This window comes from Salvelinus fontinalis, chromosome 2 (genome assembly GCF_029448725.1).
Source record: "Salvelinus fontinalis isolate EN_2023a chromosome 2, ASM2944872v1, whole genome shotgun sequence".
NCBI lineage: Eukaryota > Metazoa > Chordata > Actinopteri > Salmoniformes > Salmonidae > Salvelinus > Salvelinus fontinalis.
In genome coordinates, this window is record NC_074666.1 from 73281221 (window position 1) to 73306793 (window position 25573).

Consider the following 25573-nt stretch of genomic DNA (forward strand, 5'->3'; position numbering starts at 1 on the left):
GTGCTTTTCAAATGGAACAGCAAGTCTCACAACCCTGTGAGTGTGATTGCCCACCCCTCTTTACATTGGTGAACCCATCCATCTGTTACACCTACAGAGGGAGAAACATAGTACCCATTCTGAATGGGCCTTGTTTGAAATGCAACAGCAGCATCTAGTGACTGAATGAATAACTACATTATATTCAGGAGGCTCCTGCAGTATTTTTGAAAAGTATTTTTGTAACACACTCACACGTACCTAATCATTTAATTCAGACTGCTTTTGGCTTTTTAAATTCAGCAGAATTTCTAATACTAAGGCAAATTAACAGAAAATGTATGACTTGGGTTGGCATTATGCATTGAGGGTTAAGGGGCACCCCTAACATGATCAGTGAAAACAGAAATGATTACCAGACTTATTAAGAAATGACTATTTATTAAAGGTTAATATCACGACAACATGCACAATACAAAGATTGGTGACATTGTCCTATCCTGAAGACCTCGTTTAAATAAATAGTTTGAAGAATACAGCCTTCAGTTGAAATAGTTAGTATATCAAAAGAAGATTACAAATGTGTAAAGACCACAGCCTAACAATTGTCTTTTCTTGTATGCCTTCACTCCCTCGCGTCACAGTTTGAGAAATGGAGCGAGGAAAACATAATACCACTGTTACAGGAGTCTGTAGCCTGGCTCCAGCTAATGTTAAATGTGAGATACAATTATCAAAGCAATCCAGTTGTAAGTGCCCCATCCTCCCATAAATTGTCAAACATCATTAACATTTAAGAAACCCTGTGGATGTTGGTAATTTCTCACCTATCAAGGCACAATGCCTCGTCCTCCTTCAAGGCTTCTGATTAATCATGTCAGTAATGTTTGCATATGAACATATTTAAGATAACATTTTTCCAAATCCAGGGTCCAGATAGCCTCAAATAGTGTTTAAGGCATATAGAAACCATCAACATAAACAGCTGAATACAAGCACTTAAAACCACCTAAGTGGTTGCTGGTCCTAGTCTAGTCAATTTGACTGTAAATCTGTAAGTATTGTAAATCTAGTTGAAGAATAAACATGTCTGGACAATGCCTAGCTACTCTGATCTGTATGAGGCAAATCACACTCAAATGTTGTGTCTCCAGAATTCTCACTAAAAATATATCTTGTTGTATTTGTTTAAACAATACACTACCACATAGGTTACATCATGACACAAATGCCCTTTCAAACACAGTGCATCTGCGTGGCAAGATTTAAACAAGTAGGGAGCAATGATTACCACCTCTGTGTATAATCAACAGAAGCACTAGAATAACCATGCTTCTCTGCAAACCTGACACGTTAGCTTTCTTTGGGGTAACGCCTTTGTTGATTCATTTTAGTAAAACATTTAAAGCATGGTCTGCAGAGTATGATTAGAGTGGGGAGTTCAGTTGAAGTGCTGTGTAGCTAAACTCCTCTCTAGGGAGCAGAAAGACAGTAGACGTTGTGGTTTCTTTTCAGTTACATCAGATAAACACATTTTTCTTCTGTGGGTAGCAGAGCCTAACTCCTGATCCCATGCAGGCGAGTAAAATGAGATTGTGGTGTGTGTATGCACACTGCATGTAACAAAGGAAAATATCTAGCATTTCATGGGCCTACACTTTGAACACCAGCTGCTAAATACTCGATCTGGTGTGTTTTTTGTGTCAAGGAAAAACAATATCAGGCAGTTAGTTCATTGTTGGGTTTCCTTTGCCGAGAAGGCCACCCTTCTCACAGTAGTGAAATCACTGAGTGCTTGCCCTCAGCGCTCATAAAGGCACAAAGAGTCCCCTCATGGGGAACTCTGGCTGGGGTAGGGGAGGAGTCACGTCAGGTGTGCTGTCCATCATCATCCTGCCATATCTACACCGGCAATTATTCACTGGGCTCATCCATAATAATCACCAGTTTTGACAGGAGTACACCCACCAGTGAATGTCCTAGTGGGGTTGTGGGAGCACAGACCTGAAGGGAGAGGAGTAACCTCGGCCAGTAACCGGTCTTATCTGAGCACTAGGCGAGAACAGAGATAGTGTATCTTCTTCCTTCGTACTCCAGCCTGGGTGGAATACTTCACTGATAGACTGACTGCACTGAGGAATTAAACTTATTTTCAACTGATGAGAACGTGGTCCTCAACGCAACACCAGGTTTGCCTTGCAAACTTCTTTGTTAATGTTATAGCTTCAAGAGCTCTTCCAGTAATTATAACATTTTCAAATCGGAAAATGTTGCCTAAGGAAATGTTGCTATTATTTGTCCTTTCATTGGAATTTTACACTTCATATAAGACTACGGTGCTTGACACTAATGTGAATTGGCAAATTGATTGTAATGGTCACGACATCTTATACTCGAGGGAGAAAAAAAACAGTACTTCCCAGCTTGCCATTCTAGAAGAACTTCGGAAGAATTTTGAATACAAAACGAGAGCTGGATTAAACTAGAGGTAGCTACATTATAATGACATCCCTAAGAGTTGCATTACTACTTTGTAATCAAACAAGCTACCAATCTAGTTTACACCTGGCCCTGAATAGTTCCCTTAAGACAAAGCTTTCCTCCAGTTGATTAGCTTGTTTTGTTGCATGTGTACAATATATCAAAAGTACATTTTTTTTACTGACAGAGCAAAGCAAAAGAGTGAGTCTGCAGATTTCAGATTAAAACATTGTAGAGAAGGGGAAACGTCGCATCACTGTAGTAAACCTATGTGCATTAACACTGCTCTAACTTATCTACTTCATTCAATACCCCACTTAAGGCCTCTGCTGTCTACTTCGCAGCCCCTTTGCTAGGCAGCTCAATTACCGGTGATCAGTCAATAATTATGTATGTTGAAGAAGCCCACACTGGTTGGGGACTCCTTGACTGTGACAGTGACAAGGTTGGCAGTGACGTCAGTAACAAACACATGCTCGATCAGGCTGTGAGTGGGCTTCCAGTCCTGGCCGGTCTGGACTGAGATGGACAAGCCCTGACTGTTACTTGGGTAGGGGGAATCCTGGTCAGAGTCTGAGGTGCTCTCCTCACCGGTACTCATCTCACTCAGGAGGACCTTGGCCTGCTTGCCACTGTCTTTGGAGGCAGATCTCTCCCGCTTGCCCAGGATGTCTCTGGCCTCTGCGGAGGGGTTCTGGACAATGCTCTTCTCAACCCTCCCTTGGGCCCTTGTTGTAGTCAGCCTCTCAGGCCTCTCTGCCATGACACCCACTTCACTGGTCTCCTCAGCTTTGACCTTATCAACTCCAGGATGGTTCTTTCTGGGCTGTTGTCCACCAGGCGTGACAGGACTCTGTAGAGGATTTTTCTCTTGACCATACTGACCAACTGTGTCTTTCCGTGCTGGGTTGGCGGTGCTTCGCAGGTTGGACACTGGCACGGTGCCATTGCCTGGAGTACCGTTGCCCGGTGTTGATTTGTTCACACTCTGCAGGTTTAGTGCCTGAAGGCTTGCAGCTTGGTTGGCAGGGCCTTTAGGAGTGGACAAGGGGGCAGCAGGTTTGTTATTGGGTACCTGCTGCAGCGGTGTTTGCCCAGGGGCATCTGGTTTCTTCTGCCCGTTGTGAGAACCCAGCTGTGGCTGAAAAGCTCCTTGCAGGTTGCCATTGCTGGTTGAGAGTTTGGAGTTATGCAAATTCAACACTGCTACTCCAGATTTGCTTGCAGTCGTTTTTAGGTCCAAACCTGCTCCACTGTTCACATCAGAGACCGACAGTTTGAAGTCAGAAGCTTGACTCTTGCTCTGGTTGGATCTCTGGTTGAAAGAGAGAGAAGCTGAGGTATTTGACCGGCCTGCAGTGTTCATGGAGTTTTTAGTAGTCCCACCCTGGGCCAGGGAACATCTGCCCTGGACACTCAGAGGGCCTCTGCTGTTCAACCCCATAAAGGTGAAGCTGGCTGGGTGAAAGGGTTTCTTGATTCCACCTCGGAGGTCTGCAGGGGAGTCTTTGGCAACTGTCTTTATGATCTTGCGCTGGCCCTTGTTCTGTTGAATGGCCTTCATTTCTGCAGGCAGTGCTTTCCTGCCTCGCTTCTTCCTCGGGGGCTCCGGCTTGGCCACAACAATCTGTGCTTTCTTCTGAGGGACAGGGTGGAGCTCCCGTGTTCTGGGACCTGGCTTTGCCTTTCTATCGTTGTTATCATCGTCGTCATCATCCGATGAGGAGGAAGAGGAAGAAGATGACGATGATGAGCCAGACGAAGATGACGATGACGAAGAGCTGCTTGACTTTGACACTTCAGGCACAGTTTCCTGAAATGAGGAAGAGAGAAGTCATATTACATTATATTTATGACATTTTGGTAGAAAATGCTTTTCAATATTTGTAAAGGTCTTGAGGAAAGCATACCACAACTTTTCGAGGTCTCCCCCTCGGCCTTTTCCCTCTCTTGCTGATCAGAATTTCCTTTTCTTGTTCACTGTAAAAACAAAATATAGGAAACAGTCTTCAGCAGTAGTTATGGTAGAAGTAGAGCAGGAGTCAAGGATATAGAGCGAGCGCTGTTGAGTGTTTTGGAAACCATCTGAGGAGAGGGTATTCTATCACTAAACATATACACTGTGATCCAAGACTTGTAGCCTTCTTCTTGACAGAGACATATGGACTGTGTTCTTGGCGAGACAGAATTTTTACAAGTAACATCTCGTGAAGTATTGTCTGGTCTTGCAACACCCAATGCGTGGCAAAAACAAATCAGAGATTGCAATAAAAATCCCCAGATGCTCATCTGAAAACATTAGATACGAATTTTTGGAAATTCGGTTCCTGTTTTTGTTCCATCCCCTCATTTCCTGTTGTATATGCGTTTAAATCATTGTTATCCTTCTACAAATGTATGTTTGCAAAGGAAAGTATACATTTGAAATTAAATATTTTCCCTGCTTCAGTTTTAAGATTAACTGGCACTTATGACTCCTTTTATTTTACAAATGCATCATTTTATCCCTTACCAATACAAAATAATGTATTTTTATATCAAATGTATATTGAACAGAACGACCATCAAATAAAACTCGAAGGGTTGGAAAAACCTAAACTCATATCGATGTGTTTACAGCCTGAAAACGCAGATTGTATGCCTATCTGTGGGCTCCACATTGGCTTGAATGCTGGAGCATTTCAGAGGGCATTGTTTGGATATAGTGGATAGCTCACTCAGTGAGGTCCTGGGCAAATAGAAACTCACCTCTTGTTAAATGCAGCCAATAATCTTGGGTCAAGGATGTTTGCTTGGGGCTCCCAGCTATTGTGCCTGAGGCAAAAGGAAAATATGTCCATCAAAATACTAAAATCACTTAAAATGTCTACATTGCAGTACTTCTTGGTAAAAGTTGATGATAAAAGTTAGTCAATGCACTGATTGGACCATAGTGTACCACTAATTAAATTTAGGCCTAGTGTAACCTAACCTAGTGACTAGAGACTTAGTATAACCTATACCCTAGTGACTGTGTAGAGATAAGAGGCCTAGTGTAACCTAACAGTGATTAGAAGAAGGAGGCCTATGCAAAGAGCTGTGAGTGGGAGGCTTAACCACATAGCAAAGGGGGAAGATAAGGAGAGAAGTTTATTTAAAGCCAAGTGTGTAGGATCTGCCGCCTTCACAGGAATCAGTGAATCTCAAGAGGGCCAATACTGAGTTAAGGTAGAAAGAGATCGCGAATTGGCAAGCACATTATAATTTCCACCAGCCACTCTTACCTGTTTATATCACAAGTAAATAACATGACCAAGTCGATTGGCGCTGGCAGAATCAGACAGCTATGTGAGGATTTGGGTTAAGAACGGGGTGTGAGTGACAGGCAGAATGCCCATTGATGCTGGGATTAATAGCAACAATGAAACAGAAGGGACAAGGGAAAGGGCAACTGTGACAAGGACGCGCTGGCAGCTGGAGCGCTCGAAAGGGGGGAAAGACTGATTTACGAAAATTCTATGTATACTACCGAGTCACGTTAGGCAATAAATAAACTATATCACATTATCATATACATTTTAACAACCATCACAACAATTAGGCAAATGTACCAACTGGACGCTGTAGTTTGTGGGATGTGTGTGAGACTCGGCATACGTTTCCCAACCCAAACTTCTACCAACTCCTGCTTGTAATTTATTTATCAATAAAGCATACAATATAAAGCTAGATTGATAAACCATTAGCTAGAGCTCCAGTAAGCGAGTGATCAAATATGAGTTTATATAGCCTAGTTTGTGTGGCCTAATTACTGAGAAAATGTCAAATAGATATTGAATACGAGAAACCAAAACCCTAAACGATGTGTTTGTTTTGCATAACTAACTAGGTTAATTTCCAAACCTTAAAACCAACAATAATAATAATAATAGTAGTAGTAGGAGGCAAGCGTAAAACCATAATTTCTCGTTTTCACGTGCAGCATGTTTTCGAGCGATTTTAGGGAATGTATGAATCATTTTACTACAACAGTGAAGCAAAAAGCGACACGTTGTTGTTGTTTTCATTGTTTGAGGCTGCACTCGCAGCTGCAGCACCACTTATACTTACTTGGATGACCATCCCCTCCACTTTACAAGAAACTCTAACTTCCCCTGCAAAAATAGAGAAGGGAAATGTTACCAAACTGTGGGCAGAAAATATTTTGGGATATGAGAAAATTATATTTTACAACATCTAACCTTTCTTAGTCGTTTGTTCAGAATGCATTCAGCGTCGAAAACCTGTTCTCCTACGGCGCTCAATTCCTCCATGTTCGCTGTTGCCTACTCTAGTATTTTATGAAAAGAATGGAAGAGGGCGGAAAGAAAACGCATTCTCGAAGCTTGTCCCTTGGCAGATACCGTCCCTGTTAACGTCACACCTCGACGTGTGACCAATCAAATCGTTTTCACATAATGTGGTCAAAAATGGTCTATTATATTGACAAGATAATCGAGTGACCGCTCAAGCAATGGACCTACATGTCCTCAAAGATGGAAGGCAGGAGGGAGGAGGCCAGATCAGGTGAGAACATTCTACCCAATGAAAGGACAGATACGTGTCTGAACAACAATATAAAGTTGTTTTTTAGTTTTTAGTTTCTGAAATACCACGTGCGTCCACATATATCAGCGAATTCCTAACAACATAACCATTATGAAACTTATAACAGATCAAATAAGCCTCATGTAACAAATTAGCAATTACATTTTTTGTTGACCAAATTGGACACTCTCTCATTGACCTCCATGCAAAAATGCCTCACTTCGTGGCCTGTTTCCTGGACAGATTTTGGGCGGAGTAAACTCTCTCTCTCGCCTCTTCCTCTCTGTTGTGGTTTATTGAGCACCACAGTGGCAGCGTCATAATACCCATAAAACCTAGCGATCAAACAGGGAAATGGTTCCAATCATTTTTCCACCATTCATTTTTCCCATAGTGGATTTTAGAGACACTTAAAAATAAGGGCTGTGCTCCGTGTAGGCTTACCCTGGCGTGACATTTTGATAACCATATAAACCTCTTGGGCAAGGTGACTTTTATAAATATAGTCAGCTCTATTTACTCTCAGATTCGAAAATGCTATTTAGCACCATGCAATACTACAAAGCCCTGCAAGCTCCTGCACGTCATCTCTAGCTGACACCTTGTCTAACAGAAGTTTAGCCAATTTATTCATTACTACATTTAGCCAACTTTAGATAGTTAATCCAGCGATTCTTACCTTTACCTTGATTTGGCAGTGTCGTCCAGATCATCATGGCATTTGTAGCTAATTATCATTTCATTTTTGGGGGGTAAATACAGGCGAATATATTGATAAAAGTCACATTGTCCAAGAGAGATTTACATGGTTATCAAAATGTCACACCAGTCACACCTACACAAAACACAGCCCTTATTTTAAGTGTTACTAAAAACCCCTATGGGAAAAAATGAATGGTGGAAAAAAGATTGGACCCATTTCCCTGTTTGACCGCTAGGTTTAATGGGTATAATGACTCGTACTGTGGTACTCTATTGGATTTTTCCCTGGAAAATATGTTACTGAAAGCCTTGTATTAAAAATAAAACAGTTGCTTATCTTTCACCCCCGCTTACCCAATACCTTTTCTATTATTTAAAATGGAAGGCCTTTAGTCAGGCCTGTTACTTTATTGTAATTGTATTACTCTTCTGGTAATGTTCACTAGCATAATGATGACCTGTAATGATCGTTTGTCATAATTTACAGTATAATTAAAAAAGTTAAAATGCAGATTTTTCTATGTAATTTCCTATTGACTTAGATAATTATCTTGTCACATGTATTTTCACATATTTTTTAAACAATTAGTAATCACCATCTTAAATCCAGTTGATATATCATCAAATGACAATACAATTTATAACTTTATGTAGCCTATCTGCACCATTTTATCCAACTAGGCCTCTGCAGAGTCAGTATCCCGCTGACTACAATCAGCAACAGGACGTGAACAGATTGAGATCAATCCGGAGCTCAGCCAGCATGCTAATCATCAGTCTCTGTCCCTAATTGACAGCCCATATCTACCCTGACCATCAAGTGTATTATTAACATACAGACAGAGCACTTGAATTGTCCTTTTTATTTTTTACCCCTGACAGATTGTTTCCACCGATCGACTTGTTCAGTTTGTTTACCTGTCTCTAGGAATTACACCTTAACTATAGAACGCTTCCAATCAGTCCATTATTGTCTTGAGTTATGGCAGAGGAAGAAACTGTGACAGAAGCTGAGAGTCTGACGGAATCCAACATTGGCAGTAAACAAAAGAAATGAAGCGTTTAAAGCAAAGTTGTTTGCAACTCTGTACTTGCCAGTTGGCAAATATCCTTCTGCTTGTTTATTTTAATACTGTATGTTTGAGGTATCAGTTGCCCTTTAACCACTAGGAGAATGAAACATATCTGTGGTTAGTCAATTTCTACTTTTTTCTCTTATTACATGCTTAGGTACATTGCACACATTTCTATATATCAGATTGTGCAGGCAAGTATTCTTCACATTATCCAATTCCCATTGATTTGTATAAATATTCAGACATGCATACCTTCTATCATTATTCTCCTTCTTGAATGCATTAAACGACACAACCGCTATGGAGAACACAACAAGAAATCCAGCCACTGCTGCCAATCCAACAAAGATATTTGATTTTATGTCCTGACGGAGGTCTGAAATATGAGACGTAATGCAAATGTAATGTCATTTGATTTGTGTACATGGATGTCAATGACAGACATTATTAATCTCATTTTTATTCAGTTTTGTTATTTGTGTTGCATATTTGTATATTCTATATACATTGCGTTAGACAATAGATTACTTTGGCTGTGTAATGAAGGAGCAGGTGTAACACTTTTTGGGTCATTAGCCTGATATAAACTTACCCTCTGTGGCAGAGACCAGCATGTGTTTTGTGGCATCCAGGTGGCCATCATTGGGATCAGGCTTGATGCCCAGTATGTGACACATCAAGGGATATATGTTCACTGTCTCAAAGGGGCCCACCTCCAGGTTCTTTTGGAATGCCGGCCCCACAGCCCTGAAGAAGAGCTTCATGTCCATTTCTTCGTTGTCAAAGCCATGCTCCCCCGCGTTGAACTGTACTGGGAGGAACTGTAGAGATAAAGAGCCAAGAAGAGTCAGGGTGATCAAATCTGTAGGAGTCCATTTAGAGTAGGAGAGGTGAATGATCAGAATGTTGCAATTCATATTGATCATCATAATGGGAAGCCTGAAGTCCAACTTGTCTTTCTATGATGTACTTTCAACTGGACAGCAGAGGGAGATGTTGACCAACTGAAGGAAAGGGTTGCTTGAGCAACCATTACATCTGCTCAGTGCTTATAAGAACAGAAACGGGCGAATTTCCCTGTTCTCCATTATTAGACGCATATTGTTAAAATGACTGTTAATCAGGTTAAGAGGGAATCCTTTCAAAAAGGAGGCCTAAACATCACATAGTTCCTTTGGTCATTCAGGACAACTACTTTGATCATGAAATAGATATTACGATGGATTGTATGAACAGCAAGCGATACAGTTATACGGACACTTTCTTATCTTCACTTTGTTCACAGAAAATACACTGACATATTTAGATACACAGGGACAAGGTAGGCTAATTACCATAGATATTATGTAACCCTTCTCTGAACATGCATAACATTTGCTTTGATAAAACTGAGAGGAGAATCTTTTGAAATGTCTAAATAAAGGGTCAAATACCCTGAACTTACGTATTTTGATAGTTAGACTTTACACTGAAGATCAACTGAACTCCACCACATACCCTCACTGTAACCACAGCCTTCAATGAGTTTATATGCATTCAGGTGTAATCACTTCCTCTGATGGGTTACTGTCAGTATAGCATTTGAAGACATTTGTAATTGAGATATTTCTGTTTTACAGTATGTTGATGTGTAGTGGCCATCTCTCATATGCAAAAATGAGAATCAGATTTTTTAATGATTTAGTATCACTCAATGGAGTGAGCAGCAGTGTTGAGCCAAATGTAAATGCTAATGTCGAATTTTGTGGCATGAATATCTTCATGAAGCATTAGAGAGCTCTGCATGCCATCAGCCAAACCTGCATTATCCTGGGAAGGTGGTAATGCACTTGATTCAAATTGTGATGTATTAAGATTAGAGTTGAATTCCTTGTTTCCGGTCTAAAAGATTCCATTTTCTCCATCGCTACAAACCAAATTCACTTGGTAATTCCTTCAATATCTGTAGTCCATTGAAATATGGCATGTTATCAGAAATCACATAATGCATGCAGGGGGATGCATGAGGTTGTGCCAGACTGTACTGTATATTATAGAAGTTATAAAATATTCTAGATGCCTAAAGATATACTGTATAGGCTACATGGTTATTTTTAAACCAGCTTCTTTGCTCATACTATGTTCACTGAGGCCAATCCTCTAATCAGTAATTCACATTAAAGCATGGAATTGGAAAGTCTACAACAATATGCATGTTTAGTCTCACAAAAGCAAAAGTATGCCTTCATTTCACTTTTTGTGTGCATGAAATTGGTTCTGTGCGTGACGGAGACCCTTAAAAAAAACATCTTAATTTGTTTAAGCGAACTACTATTACTAAATACTATAGAGACAGGCTATGAACCCACCCCGTTAATGACATATCCAGGGTCAGAGAAGAGAATGATGGGTAGGATGCGGTTGTTATTAGCAAAGTGAAGGCGCTTGGGCATCTCCTCCTTCTTGAAGACATGAAGGTGAGGGTGCGCCCCCTTCAGGACGTTGTAGACCTTATCCAGCATGCCCTTCTTGGGAAGCAGCATCCCAGAGGGCCCAAAGTCCACCAGGTGAAAGGCTATATCTCTGAAGGAGAATCCGGGGATCCTGGAAAGGGTGATCTCCTTCACCAAGCCGTTGCGGTACACAGTGCTCATCCCATGGTAAGCGGTGATGATGATGTTGAGACTATCGGCAAGTCCGTTTTGTTCAGCCAAGCTGCGGATGTAGCCCACTGTTCTGTCCACCTGCTTGACCATCTCCCTCCGCTCAGGGGAATCAGGCCTATTTGTGGCCTGTGCCATCAGGCTACCCAAAATACAGTGACACAAAGTCCAGGTCCAGCTCACTGAACCAGGTGCCCATCACCTTCTCTACGTTCTCTTGCCATTTTGTCTTGTTTTTGTAGTCATAAAACTGTGGTTCCACTTCCTTCACTGTCTGCGTCTCTACCTGGTAGGTGGATTGCGTGCCAGGAAAGTGAAGAGAGCCAGCCCTCAGGCCCTGAATAGACAAAATGGGGATGTTGAGAGGTGTCACGCACACACACACACACACACACCGTCTTACAAACACACACAGACACACACAGTCTTACATACAACACTCACACACACCATACATGCATATATGCACAGACATTTAAATGGCTACCAAGACTATTTGCATTGACATAACATTTGATTTGATTTGTATTAATGTAAAGCAAATGAAGGAATGATTTAAGATGAAGGTGCATCTTAAATCATTCTGACCTGTCTCTGGGCTGTGATTCAGATGGGTAGAGTGCCGTTGTCCCACCACTCATTCTTAAACTGGGTAGCATAGTAAGGTAGTTTCTCACTGGTGGTGATGTTGAACCACATGTTGTGGATCACCCCATGGTTTTCAATGTAGCGCCCTGAAAAGAGTCACTGTCAATCTCTCAATATTCAGTCTGCCACATTCACATGACAAATTCTATCAACTTTATAGCCTGTGAGTGCCATGGCGCTTCTTGGACAAGGTCTTACGACCGACACTGGAGATTAAAGGAATTTAATTTCAAGGACGTTAAATTTCTTTTAAACTGGCACTGATGATTCAAGAGTCAAAAATGAGAATTTCTGTCAAGGAAAATAGAAATTCCTCCTTCAGCCTTCTCAACATAATCATCTTACTCAACTCTGAAAGCTGCTGGACCCAGGGACATTGAATTACAGTTAATTCCTTTTTTCCAGTCACATTCACAATTCTTATAAACTAAACTGGGAATGACTTGTGATCCAATAATTGGAGAAAAAAAAGGACCACCATGACATGAACATGAACCTCCACAGAATCACTGCTCTCTTGGAGCCTGTAGAAAAGGGTTGTGCCTGGGTATCGATCTACAGTAGGTACCTGTTAGGAGGGTGAAATGTGTGCGTCTGGTGATGGTGAGGTAAGGTGGGGTCACATATCTGGCCTTGACCCCGTATTTGGCCATTATGTCCAGATTCGGCGTGTCCACATCGCGGTCGTAGTCCCACCTGAAGCCATCGAAGGAGACGAGCAGTACTTTATGCTGGCCTTTGGTGCTGTATCTATCCAGCGGTACACCTGAAGAGGACGCGGCCAACAGGAGGCAGAGACTCACTGTCCACAACATAGTGGGTACGACACAGAGCTGAGTCTGTCACTTTACTCCGATCCTTGGGTATGCAGGCTGTTGCTATACACCGACTCCAGCACCTCACGGTTAAATCTTTAAAACCCCTCACCTTCCAATTATAACCTGAGCACATTTCCCTTCCCTGTGCCAGCAGCATGTGATCAAAGTTTCATCTTATCTGATCGTATAGTATCTAGTTGATTAGATGGATGTTTGCTCCACACATTTATGCATGGTGCTTGATTATGTTTTTATGTACTGTGTAATTACCATCCAATGTTTGTTCCTGTGCTTGTATAGGAACTCTTTTATTGTGATTGCAAGATATTAAATCAGTTACAGAATGTTGTAAACAAGACTGTCCGCTTGGCTGTTATGTTCATGGACTTTGTCTGCCTGTCCGTCCATCCATTTTGTCTGCCCGTCTGTCAGTGAATAATTGACAAAGGGGAATGACACGTATGGATTTCACCTTGAGTGTGGATGGTACATGATCGATCTGACGCCTAGAAAATTGAGAAGAAAATGAGAGGATGTACCTCTTCATCAGTGAACTCCAGTCTCTAGGGAAACAGTAACCTGATAGTATTTACTATTTAGTTTAGTATTTTATTAGCATCCCAGTTAGCTACTGCTAAAGCAGTGGCTACACTTCCTGGGGTCCAAACAAAACATAAAACATGACATAAAACATAACCTTAATAGACAAGAACAGCACAAGGACAGAACTATCCTAATCTAATAGCAAACTTGAATCCTGATATCCTGATCTCACAGAACTAGGGTGTATACTAAGTAGCTGGTTTCAGGAGTTAGCCAGGTAACTTTTTATGGCAATGAATGCTTCAGAACTAACCTGCTCTGGGGAGGCTAATGCTGAGTTTAGATGGTACGAGGTAGACAGCAAACCAGATGTCATGGTTTTCAATGAGAGCACGACGTTAAATGCCGTCCCTCGTCTAAACGCAGCATAACTCAGGGCTAATGCTGCGTTTAGACGGGATGCTCAAAAACCGTCATACCCGTCGGCATAGCGGGACAAGAAAGCAAGAAAGATGGTGACGGCAAAAGCAAGCCAGCACGACGGTATGCGTTGCTATGATGATTTCACTAAACAGACAGTTAGAAAACAACGCTACGGCAGACTGCAAAAGTCTGAACTTTGGCGGCAAGTCCCGTCTACCGTGACGACTGACGGCATTCACCGCCAGGCTCAGCAGTATTTACTGTCATGCTCTCATTGAAAACAATGACATTTGGTTTGCCGTCTTCCATGTAAACCTTGGCATAACTCAGTTTATCCTGAATGAAGTGTCTGAGTCGCTAGTTGAGGATAAATGAAATCAGATTGCCACCCTCTTGCAAACATTGCATAATCATTCCCTTCATTTGAGGATGACGCCCGATTCAATATTTTATTCATCAAATGTTTTTTTGTGTTCAAAAATAGATATATTAAAATACCTATGACATTACATATTTATTAAGGACAGGATGCATTTGAAAGTTCACACGCAAACTTTTGTAAGACGTTGTACAATTATTTTATCGATAGAAGTGGGGAAAAGGATGCTGTGTGCGTTGATATGCACACCAAAGCACATCAAATCAAATGTTATTGGTCACATACACATATTTAGCGGACGTTATTGCGGGTGTAACGAAATGCTTGTGTTTCTAGCTCCAACAGTGCAGTAGTATCTAACAGTTCACAACAATACACACACATCTAAAAGTCAAAAAATAGAATTAAGAAATATATAAATATTAGGACGAGCAATGTCGGAGTGGCATTGACTAAAATACAAAATAATAGAATATAGTCTATACACATGAATTGAGTAAAACAGTATGTAAACATTATTAAAGTGACTAGTGTTCCATTATTAAAGTGGCCAGTGATTCTACGTCTATGTTTATAGGGCAGCAGCCTCTTAGGTGCAGGGTTGAATAACCGGATGGTAGCCGGCTTGTGATTGCCATTTAACAGTCTGATGGCCTTGAGATAGAAGCTGAAGGTATCCTGGAGGGCAGGCAGTGTGCCCCCGGTGATGCCTTAGGCAGACCGCACCACCCTCTGGAGAACCCTGCAGTTGCGGGCGGTGCTGTTACCGTACTAGGCGGTGATACAGCCCGACAGTATGCTCTCAGTTGTGTATCTGTAAAAGTTTGTGAGGGTCTTAGGGGCCAAGACAAATATCTTCAGCCTCCTGAGGTTGAAGACGCGCTGTTGCGCCTTCTTCACCACACTGTCTGTGTGGGTGGACCATTTCAGATTGTCAGTGATGTGTACGCCGAGGAACTTGAAGCTATTCACCTTCTCCACTGCTGTCCCGTCGATGTGGATAGGGGAATGCTCCCTCTGCTGTTTCCTGAAGTCCACGACCAGCTCCTTCGTTTTGTTGACATTGAGGGAGAGGTTATTTTCCTGGCACCACTCCGCCAGGGCCCTCACCTTCTCCCTGTATGCTGTCTCATCATTGTTGGTAATCAAGCCTACTACTATTGTGTCCTCTGCAAACTTGATGATTGAGTTGGAGGCGTGCGTGGCCACGCAGTTATGGGTGAACAGGGAGTACAGGAGAGGGCTGAGCACGAACCCTTGTGGGGCCCCTGTGTTGAGGATCAGCAAAGTGGAGGTGTTGTGTCCTACCTTCACCTCCTCGGGGCCGCCCGTCAGGAAGTCCAGGACCCAGTTGCACAGGGTGGGGTTCAGACCCAGGGCCCGAGCTTAATGATGAGCTTGGAGGGTACTATGGTGTTGAAGGCTGAGCTATAGTCAATGAACAGCATTCTTACGCTCACTGTATTCCTCTTGTCCAGATGGGATAGGGCAGTGTGCAGTGCGATGGAGATTGCATCATCTGTGGATCTGTTGGGGCGGTATGCAAATTGAAGTGGGTCTAAGGGGCCAGGTAAGCACTTCATGATGACAAAAGTGAGTGCTACGGGGCGATAGTCATTTAGTTCTGTTACCTTTGCTTTTTTGGGTACAGGAGCAATGGTGGACATTTTGATGCAAGTGGGGACAGCAGACTGGGATAGGGAGAGATTGAATATGTCAGAAGACGGCATTAACGATAGGTAATAAAAGAAAGACGGCACTTCTAACAGCCTATTTCACATCATAACCTGCTGAATTTGCAAGATCACTTTTATTTCATAATGATTTCAGCAAAAAAAAAAAAAAAGTGTCACTGACGGATTTTTCAGTATCGTCTCAATGAAGAGTTCGACTAGCCATGTGTGGCTGCTGCAGGCTGCAACGAGACATGCATGCGCAGTTACAAGCCTGCTAGAGTTAGCGGCAGGCAGATGAGCAATATCCACCGTCGTAATACGGATAAAGCCTGAGCTGGAATGTGAAGCGATCTGAAGCTAGTTCATTTCAGAAAAGCCTGGGTACATCTAGCTATGTAGGTAGTATACCCCTCAGTTGTTCTGTAAACACCAGAGAGAATCCCACAACATCAGGAACCATCCGTGTTCTTGGTTCTTCCGTTTGCATAGGCTGGACATGTGATTCATAGATGCTAGTGAATGCAAGGGAAACACATGGAAATGGAAATGCAATAATCATGTGGAGTTTCACCAAAGTCGTTAACTCCTGCTCAGTTCACCTGGCGTGAACAGAGCCACATATTATATCGTATGGAGTAGCACCGAAAGTATTTCTCCCACTACGTTCCCCTAACATAGACATATTCCTTTTATAACTCACTCCTCAATGTGTTTTTAGCTTCGGGCTAGTGCTAAATATCCTTTTAGATTTGGAATTTGCCGCCATGACCATGGACAAACAACCAACAAACTAAACTATTGGCTGTGGCCTCTGTCTTTCTAAAGCTTTACTTCAAATCATTTACCCTTCTAGACACTGTAATGTATATCATTCACTGGTTTATGATGCTACTTTATCAATGTCGATCAAATTCCCTGACAAGCTAGCACTTCAAATGGGTTCTTTCTTTTGTCCTTGGCGGGAGTTCAAGGGAAATATCTAATCTTCACGGAGATAAGGGATAACATTCATCAGCTCTCATTTACCTCATTCATATTCAGTAGCTGTTTCATATTAACTCCATCCCTAGTCCAACGTCAGCAAGATTTGGTGGAGCATTTAGGACTGTTAAGACCAAGGGAGACTCTCAGATCTCTGCCATGAGAACTTTATCAAAAAACACACACACTGAACTTCAGGGGCAGGGAAACTTTATACTTTATATGACCCTCACATTTCTGTTTAGAATTTCCACAGGGAATCTCTATTTTTGTATCTTGTGGAAAAGTTGATTATTTGTCTTTAGCACTCCCTGCTGCCCATATAATACTATCGCACCACATAGAGATTACAACTAAGGATACAATCACACTAAACAACACAGTGAAACTCTCTGAAATTGTATGGATCTTATTTTCAGTCTGTCCACCCATCTGGTAGTTGGAGCTCTCTGTCTTCTACGAGAGATACAGTTCTAACGGTCCTGACCTGTTTTATGTTGTTTTTGTATGTGTTTAGGTCAGGGCATGTGTTTTGGGTGGGCAGTCTATGTTATCTGTTTCTATGTTGGTTTTGGTTGCCTGGTATGGCTCTTAATTAGAGGCAGGTGTTTTGCGTTCTCCTCTAATTAAGAGTCATATTTAGGTAGGGTGTTCTCACTGTTTGTTTGTGGGTGATTGTCTCCTGTGTCGTCGAATGTATGTACCATACGGGACTGTTTGGCTGTTCATTTATTTTGATGTCGTCTGTTTCCTGTCCGTGAGTTTACGTTTAGTTATGTAAGTTTATGTTCAGGTTTCGTCAACGTCGTTTTCTTGTTTTGTATATTTGAAAGTGTTTTGTTTCGTGTTGCCATCGTCGTTGTAAATAAAAAGATGGCTTATTTCCCGAAAGCTGCATTTTGGTCTGATGATCCTTCTCTCCTCTCCTCGTCCGAGGATGAGGAGAGAGACAGCCCTTACAACAGTACACATTACATGTTATTGATTGAAACATTCCATTAGATTAAATGTGGTATTCCTTGTCATGAACCAACTTTGTTCAGTTTTTAACTGAACAATTTCCCCTAGGTTTCCTTTCCAAGTACTCATCGATACGGTTTAAATGACTAGCATGCTGTTTGTTTGAGCATGCACTGTTTGGTGGCTGATAATTATGGGGTCAAGTACAGGCCAATGTTCAGAGATCCCACTCGCTGTGTTTTGAATTGTAAGTAAACAGACATTTGATGCATGAATAGCCCTTTATCAGGTTACACACAAATAAGCATTTAGCTCAGTATCCACTGTGCAAGACTGGCGGCCACTACTATAATTGTGTTTATGGTTAATTCTGTTGAGATTGCATGTCACATTCATATAGCGCATGCTGATACAGTGTCAAATGTGGTCTCTGTATTGTAAACAATAGATTCATCACTTGTATGTTTTTGCATCTTGGATATTATTATGGTTTGGAACAGGGGAGGTAGTGATGTTGAATGTAGGCTTTTTGCCCACTGACATAGCTCAGTTAGTTCTCATACGTATTCCTCCTTGCCGGGCATTGCTCAGCAACAGAGCCAGCATAGCAGACCCCCTCCCTGCCTCTCCTCCCTCTCCCTTGTCGATGTTTGGCACTATCTGATGGGGTGTGATCCACAGTGGGCCAGGCCCGCAGCAGCTGACAGCCTCTCTCATGGTGTTGTCATGTCAAGGGGAGGCTTTGTTAAAATGGAGAAAAAATTCTCCAGAGGAGCCCCCACTGAAACAGCAAAATGGCAGAGGTGGTAAAGAGGACTCTTTCACACCTGTCAAACACCCTGGCCATAACAGAGGGCCGCTGTTGTTGCTCAGCTGTTGGGAGGCCTTACACTCGGGTACCTACAGTAACAGTACAGACTCACCATGGCCAGTTAACTGCCAATGATAGCACGTTGCTCAGGGCAGTGCCCAAGGCTAAAGTTCAGGAGGATGCTCGCACTCGAGGACTAGTCGCTCGGCTTTGATTTAATGTTTCATGCACGTTACACGTCCCACTCTGCCCGGGCTCTCGGCTGCTATTACTGTATTACTGTAATGTTACCGTTGTAAGGGTTGAAAGTACATGTCAGCACCTCATCAATCTAAAGATATTCCCATACTACAAGGCTATGACCTTCACTGTATGGCTATGCCAATGCATTGCATTATGCTGTTTGCTTGTTGTCAGTGCTTCATGACACTGATTTGATAACAATGAGATGAACATTTAAGGAAGGCCACGTTCTGTTTGCCCTGAGCAGCGTTGTGCAGACCAGCAGTATATTGAGTTAGGATGGAACGATTTATCTGAGGACTGATGACCATTTCTTAGATAAAGATGTACTGTTAGATGCATTTCTACTCATTGTGCTGGTAGTGTTTCACATTAGATTTAGACATTAGATTATTCTCTAAATGTCATTCTTTGAACTGTATATCTGCCATTGTCTGTACTTTGTGTTGCTATATGGGATATTATTAGCTGGTTATTTGTCCATAGTGTATTAGCTTTGGGGAAGAATACACTAACACTTTTTTTGGTTACTACATCAAATCAAATCAAATGTTATTTGTCACATACACATGGTTAGCAGATGTTAATGCGGATGTAGCGAAATGCTTGTGCTTCTAGTGCCGACCATGCAGTAATATCTAACAAGTAATATAACCTAACAATTTCACAACAACTACCTTATACACACAAGTGTAAAGGAATTAATAAGAATATGAACATAAAAATATGTGAATGAGCGATGGCCGAACGGCATAGGCAAGATGCAGTCGATGGTATAGGGTACAGTATATACATATGAGATGAGTAATGTAGGGTATGTAAACATTATATAAAGTGGCTTTGTTTAAAGTGGCTAGTGATACATTTATTACATCCATGTTTCATTATTAAAGTGGCTAGAGATGAGTCAGTATGTTGTTGGCAGCAGCCACCCAATGTTAGTGATGGCTGTTTAACAGTCTGATGGCCTTGAGATAGAAGCTGTTTTTCAGTCTCTCGGTCCCCGCTTTGGTGCACCTGTACTGACCTCGCCTTCTGGATGATAGCGGGGTGAACAGGCCGTGGCTCGGGTGGTTGTTGTCCTTGATGATCTTTTTGGCCTTCCTGTGACATCGGGTGGTGTAGGTGTCCTGGAGGAGAGGTAGTTTGCCCCCGGGGATGCGTTGTGCAGACCTCACTACCCTCTGGAGAGTCTTACGGTTGTGGGCGGAGCAGTTGCCGTACCAGGCGGTGATACAGCCCCACAGGATGCTCTCGATTGTGCATCTGTAAAAGTTTGTGAGTGTTTTTGGTGACAAGCCGAATATCATCAGCCTACTGAGGTTGAAGAGGCGCTGCTGCGCCTTCTTCACCACGCTGTCTGTGTGGGTGGACCATTTCAGTTTGTCCGTGATGTGTACGCTGAGGAACTTAAAAATTTCCACCCTCTCCACTACTGTCCCGTCGATGTGGATAGGGGGCTGCTCCCACGATCATCTCCTTTGTTTTGTTGACATTGACTGTGAGGTTATTTTCCTGACACCACACTCCGTCTCGTCGTTGTTGGTAATCAAGCCTACCACTGTAGTGTCATCTGCAAACTTGATGATTGAGTTGAAGGTGTGCATGGCCACACAGTCATGGGTGAACATGGATTACAAGAGAGGGCTGAGAACGCACCCTTGTGGGGCCCCAGTGTTGAGGATCAGCGGGGTGGAGATGTTGTTACCTACCCTCACCACCTGGGGGCGGCCCGTCAGGAAGTACAGGACCCAGTTGCACAGGGCGATGTCGAGACCCAGGGTCTCGAGCTTAATGACGAGTTTGGAGGGTACTATGGTGTTAAATGCTGAGCTGTAGTCGATGAACAGCATTCTTACATAGGTATTCCTCTTGTCCAGATGGGTTAGGGCAGTGTGCAGTGTGATTGCGATTGCGTCGTCTGTGGACTTATTGGGGGCGGTAAGCAAATTGGAGTGGGTCTAGGGTGTCAGGTAGGGTGGAGATGATATGGTCCTTGACTAGTCTCTCAAAGCACTTCATGATGATGGAAGTGAGTGCTACGGGGCGATAGTAATTTAGCTCAGTTACCTTCGCTTTCTTGGGAACAGGAACAATGGTGGCCCTCTTGAAGCATGTGGGAACAGCAGAATGGGATAAGGATTGATTGAATATGTCCGTAAACACACCAGCCAGCTGGTCTGCGCATGCTCTCAGGGCGCGGCTGGGGATGCCGTCTGGGCCGGCAGCCTTGCGAGGGTTAACACGTTTAAATGTTTTACTCACGTTGGCTGCAGTGAAGGAGAGCCTGCAGGTTTTGGTAGCGGGCCGTGTCAGTGGCACTGTGTTGTCCTCAAAGCGAGCAAAGAAGTTGTTTAGTTTGTCTGGGAGCAAGACATCGTGGTCCGCGACGGGGCTGGTTTTCCTTTTGTAGTTCGTGATTGACTGTAGACCCTGCCACATACTTCTCGTGTGTAACGGCAGATTTCCTCCTCTTCGTCTGAAGAGGAGATGTAGCAGGGATCGGACCAAGTGTCCATGATTTTTAATATAATCAACTGAACAATACACAATACTAAATAACAAAAGTAAATCTAACCAAAACAGTCCCGTGTGGCGCAAACACTGACACAGGAAACAATCACCCACAAACCAATAGTGAAAACAGGCTACCTAAATATGGTTCCCAATCAGAGACAATGAAACACACCTGCCTCTGATTGAGAACCATTTCAGGCCAAATGACAAACCTAAACATAGAAACACAGAACATAGAACATACCCACCCAGCTCACGTCCTGACCAACTAAATAAAGACTAAACAAAGGAAATAAGGTCAGGAACGTGACAGTATCCCCCCCAAGGTGCGGACTCCGGCCACAAAACCTGAACCTATAGGGGAGGGTCTGGGTGGGCATATGTCCATGGTGGCGGCTCTGGCGCTGGACGTGGTCCCCACTCCACCATAGTCAATCCCCGCTTCCGTGGCCTCCTCGGAACGGCGACCCTCCAAAATAACCCCACTGGACTGATGGGCGCCTCTGGACGGAGGGGCAGCTCCGGACTGAGGGGCAGCTTCGGACTGAGGAGCAGCTTCGGCCTGGGGGACAGCTCCGGACTGAGGGGCAGCTCCGGACTGAAGGGCAGCTCATGACTGAGGAGTAGCTCATGTCTGAGGGGTAGCTCATGACTGAGGGGTAGCTCATGACTGAGGGGTAGCTCATGACTGAGGGGTAGCTCATGACTGAGGGGTAGCTCATGACTGAGAGGTAGCTCATGACTGAGGGGTAGCTCATGATTGAAGGGCAGCTCATGACTGAGGGGTAGCTCATGACTGGCGGGCGGCTCAGGCAGCTCCTGACTGGCGGGCGGCTCAGGCGGCTCCTGACTGGCGGGCGGCTCAGGCGGCTCCTGACTGGCGGGCGGCTCGGGCGGCTCCTGACTGGCGGGCGGCTCAGGCGGCTCCTGACTGGCGGGCGGCTCTGGCGGCTCCTGACTGGCGGGCGGCTTTGGTGGCTCAGGAAAGACGGGTGGCTTTGACGGCTCAGGACAGACGGGCGGCTCAGACGGCGCTGGGCAGACGGGCAGCGCAGGCGGCGCTGGGCAGACGGACAGCTCAGACGGTGCTGGGCAGATGGGCCGCGCAGCCGGCGCTGGGCAGACGGGCAGCGCAGGCGGCGCTGGGCAGACGGTAGACTCTGGCCTGCTGAGGCGCACAGTAGGCCTGGTGCGTGGTGCCGGAACTGGTGGTACCGGGCTAAGGACACGCACCTCAAGGCTAGTGCGGGGAGCAGCAACAGGGCGTACAGGGCTCTGGAGACGCACAGGAGGCTTGGTGCGTGGTGCCGGAACTGGTGGTCCCGGGCTGGAGACACGCACCACAGGGCGAGTGCGTGGAGGAGGAACAGGGCTCTGGAGACGCACTGGAAGCCTGGTGCGTGGTGTTGGCACTGATGGTACTGGGCTGGTGCGAGGAGGTGGCACCGGATATACCGGACCGTGAAGGCGTACTGGAGCTCTTGAGCACCGAGCCTGCCCAACCTTACCTGGTTGAATACTCCCCTTATCCCGGCCAGTGCGGCGAGGTGGAATTTCCCGCACTGGGCTGTGCTGGCGAACCGGGGACACCATGCGTAAGGCTGGTGCCATGTACACCGGCCCGAGGAGACGCACTGGAGACCAAATGCGTTGAGCCGGCTTCATGGCACCTGGCTCGATGCCCACTCTAGCCCAGCCGATACGAGGAGCTGGGATGTACCGCACCGGGCTATGCACACGTACAAGAGACACCGTGCGCTCTTCCGCATAACACGATGGCTGCCCGTACTCTCGCTCTCCACGGTAAGCACGGGGAGTTGGCGCAGTTCTCCTACCTGACTTCGCCACACTCCCCGAGAGCCCCCCCCCCCCCCCCAAGAAATTTTTGGGGCTGCCTTTCTGACTTCAAGCCGCGCTTCCGTGCTGCCTCCTCATACCACCGCCTCTCGGCTTTAGCTACCTCCAGCTCTTCACGAGGGCGGCGATATTCTCCAGCTTGAACCCAGGGTCCCTTACCGTCCAGAATTTCTTCCCATGTCCAGGAGTCCTGTGTATTTTGCCGCTGCTGCTGCTGTCCTTTACCACGCTGCTTGGTCCTTGGTTGGTGGATGATTCTGTAACGGCAGATTTCCAGACGAAGAAGAGGTGTAGCAGGGATCGGACCAAGACGCAGCGTAGTAAGTGTCCATGATTTTTAATATAATCAACTGAACAAGACACAATACAAAATAACAAAAGTAAATCTAACCAAAACAGTCCCGTGTGGCCTAAACACTGACACAGGAAACTATCACCCAGAAACCAATAGTGAAAACAGGCTACCTAAATATGGTTTCCATTTAGAGACAATGAAACACACCTGCCTCTGATTGAGAACCATATCAGGCCAAATGACAAACCTAAACATAGAAACACAGAACATAGAATATACCCACCCAGCTCACGTCCTGACCAACTAAATAAAGACTAAACAAAGGAAATAAGGTCAGGAACGTGACATTGTGTCTGAGCCGTTGAATTGCGACTCTACTTTGTCTCTATACTGACACTTAGCTTTTTTGTTTGCCTTGCGTAGGGAATAGCTACACTGTTTGTATTCGGTCATGTTTCCGGTCACCTTGCCCTGATTTAGTGGTTCGTGCTTTCAGTGGTTCGTGCTTTCAGTTTTGCGCGAATGCTGCCATCAATCCACAGTTTCTGGTTGGGGAATGTTTTAATAGATGCTGTGGGTACAACATCACCGATGCACTTGCTAATAAACTCGCTCACTGAATCAGCGTATTCACCAATGTTATTGTCCGACGCTATGCGGAACATATCTCAGTCCACGTGATCGAAGCAATCTTGAAGCGTGGAATCCGATTGTTCGGTCCAGCGTTGAACAGACCTGAGCATGGGCGCTTCCTGTTTTAGTTTCTGTCTATAGGCTGGGAGCAACAAAATGGAGTCGTGGTCAGATTTTCCGAAAGGAGGGCGGGGAGCGCTTTATAGGCGTTGCGAAAGTTAGAATATCAATGATCCAGGATTTTGCCAGCCCGGGTTGCACATTCGATATGCTGATAAAATTTCAGATTAGCCTTGTTACAATCCCCAGCTTCAATAAATGCAGCCTCAGGATATGTGGTTTCCAGTTTACATAGAGTCAAATGAAGTTCTTTCAGGGCCGTCAATGTGTCTGATTGGGGCGGGATATACACGACTGTGATTATGATCGAAGAGAATTCTCTTGGTAGATAATGCGGTCGACATTTGATTGTAAGGAATTCTAGGTCAGGTGAACAAAAGGACTTGAGGTTCTGAATGTTGTTATGATCACACCACGTCTCGTTGATCATAAGGCATACAACCCCGACCTTCTTCTTACCAGAGAGATGTTTGTTTCTGTCGGCGAGATGCGTGAAGAAGCCGGGTGGCTGTACCGACTCTGATGACGTATCCCGAGTGAGCCATGTTTCCGTGAAACAAAGAACGTTACAATCTCTGATGTCTCCCTGGAAGGCAACCCTTGCTCAGATTTTGTCTACCTTGTTGTCAAGAGACTGGACATTGGCGAGTAGTATACTCGGGAGCGGTGCGCGATGTGCCCGTCTACGCAGCCTGATCAGAAGACCGCTCCGTCTGCCCCTACTGCGGCGCCGTTGTTTTGGGTCGCCGGCTGGGATCCGATCCATTGTCCTGGGTGGTGGTCCAAACAGAGGATCCGCTACGGGAAAGTCGTATTCCTGGTCGTAATGTTGGTGAGTTGACGTTGCTTTTATATCCAATAGTTCCTCCCGACTGTATGTAATAAAACCTCATATTTCCTGGAGTAACAATGTAAGAAATAGCATAAAATAAAAAAATACTGCATAGTTTCCTAGGAACGCGAAGCGAGGTGGCCATCTCTGTCGGCGCCGGAATGATTCCATATGTGTTATTTCATAGTTTGATGTCTTCACTATTATTCTACAATGTAGAAAATAGTAAAAATAAAGAAAAACCCTTGAATGAGTAGGTTTTCTAAAGCTTTTGACTGGTAGTGTATGTGTCACATCAGTATGTGTTCTACATGCATAGCTTCTGCCTTGGATGCTTAAGTAACAGGCCTGATGTAAGAGTGAGTGAGGTGTATGTGAGCTAGCAGCAGAG

General features: G+C 44.3%; 1 protein-coding gene and 1 pseudogene across 1 annotated transcript; both read right to left on the bottom strand.

Moving 5' to 3' along the window:
• Positions 1-400: 400 nt before the first annotated feature.
• Positions 401-6981, bottom strand: LOC129825344 (chromobox protein homolog 2-like). Its single transcript, XM_055885370.1, has 5 exons — positions 6681-6981; positions 6550-6593; positions 5209-5274; positions 4371-4440; positions 401-4273 (listed from the first exon to the last, which is right to left on the bottom strand). The coding sequence occupies exons 1-5, from the start codon at positions 6750-6752 to the stop codon at positions 2840-2842; spliced, it is 1686 nt and encodes a 561-aa protein (XP_055741345.1). The 5' UTR covers positions 6753-6981; the 3' UTR covers positions 401-2839.
• A 1348-nt stretch (positions 6982-8329) lies between these two features.
• LOC129869135 (ectonucleotide pyrophosphatase/phosphodiesterase family member 7-like) lies at positions 8330-12968 on the bottom strand (annotated as a pseudogene).
• Between the last annotated feature and the right edge of the window lie 12605 nt (positions 12969-25573).

Coding starts and splice junctions, on each gene's coding strand:
- LOC129825344 (XM_055885370.1), bottom strand. CDS start 6,752: ATGGAGGAATTGAGCGCCGTAGGAGAACAGGTTTTCGACGCTGAATGC. Junction 5,275..6,549: donor TGGAGGGGATGGTCATCCAA/GTAAGTATAAGT, acceptor CTTTTGCCTCAG/GCACAATAGCTGGGAGCCCC. Junction 4,274..4,370: donor GGAGACCTCGAAAAGTTGTG/GTATGCTTTCCT, acceptor TCCTCATTTCAG/GAAACTGTGCCTGAAGTGTC.